This window comes from Cynoglossus semilaevis, chromosome 9 (assembly GCF_000523025.1).
Source record: "Cynoglossus semilaevis isolate Cse_v1.0 chromosome 9, Cse_v1.0, whole genome shotgun sequence".
NCBI lineage: Eukaryota > Metazoa > Chordata > Actinopteri > Pleuronectiformes > Cynoglossidae > Cynoglossus > Cynoglossus semilaevis.
In genome coordinates, this window is record NC_024315.1 from 4,560,444 (window position 1) to 4,561,475 (window position 1,032).

The following is a 1,032-nucleotide window of genomic DNA, read 5'->3' on the forward strand; positions in this document are numbered from 1 at the left end:
ATGTGGAGACGATGGGGGGGTGGGGGGGGGGGGGGGGGGTTAACCAGACAACTTTACACTCTGTGTGTGTGAGTGTGTGTGTAAACATGAGACTACCAGGGTCAGCCAACCCTGAGAGATTGTGCGTTGAGGTGTTTCTAATACGAGTGTGAGAGAAACTGAACCATCACTGATCCTGACACACACACACACACACTGACACACACACACACTGACACACACACACACTGACACACACACACACTTCCCCTCAGGACGACGTCACTGACAAAAACATTAGGTTCTGAGAAGTCATCAGAACAAGGGGGGAGGAAGGGGGAGNGGGGGAGACGGTGCCATTGCTCCGAGACACCATGACGCTGATGCCCGTCTCCACAAAGGGCACAGAGAAGTCGATGACCTCTGACCTCTCCTCGTTGATGGTCAGTGAGCCGACTGCCATGATGGCCTTCTTGTACACCACCTGGGGGCAGTGAGAGGAGAATCACAACAAGTGACCCAGAGAGCTGCCCCATCAACACCAGCGCCACCTATGGACCCCCGGTGACAACGCCCCGAGACGGAACCTGAACTGAGGAATTAGTGAATACAAACGTCTTCCTGAGGACGACGGACATTTACAGAGACGACCACTGGAAAGAAACACGTTGACATTTAGGGAAATATTGTCCATGTTCACTCAGACTGGACCTCTGACATCTGGACGTAAGACAGAGGACAGACAGAGACAAACCTCTCCGACCATGCCGTTCCAGACGTTGTTGATCTTCTTGCCGTGTTTTCCGTTGGTAACCAGGTAGAGGTCGTAGGTGAACTTGACATTCCTGGCAATCTTCTTCAGAATATCAATGCAGAAGCCTTTACAGCACTGCTTGATGTAGGAGCCTCCAGAGGTGGTGTTACTGAAACACACACACACACACACACACACACACACAGGTGTGTGTGTCAGTGAACAGTCAACATCCTCACACCTCTACTCCCTTCATCTGTTCCTTTTACTGGTTTTTTTAAGTTACCTTAAAATCACAA

The 1,032-nt window shown here is 50.8% G+C and overlaps 1 protein-coding gene across 1 annotated transcript in view; it reads right to left on the minus strand.

Moving 5' to 3' along the window:
- Positions 1 to 1,032, minus strand: part of grin2ab (glutamate receptor, ionotropic, N-methyl D-aspartate 2A, b) — a 59,233-nt gene that overhangs the window by 11,097 nt on the left and 47,104 nt on the right. The window contains exons 11-12 of the mRNA XM_025058460.1: positions 734 to 902; positions 302 to 463 (exon numbers count right to left, since the gene is read on the minus strand). Coding sequence (XP_024914228.1) covers positions 302 to 463; positions 734 to 902 — 331 coding nt within the window. The remainder of the gene's footprint in view (positions 1 to 301; positions 464 to 733; positions 903 to 1,032) is intronic.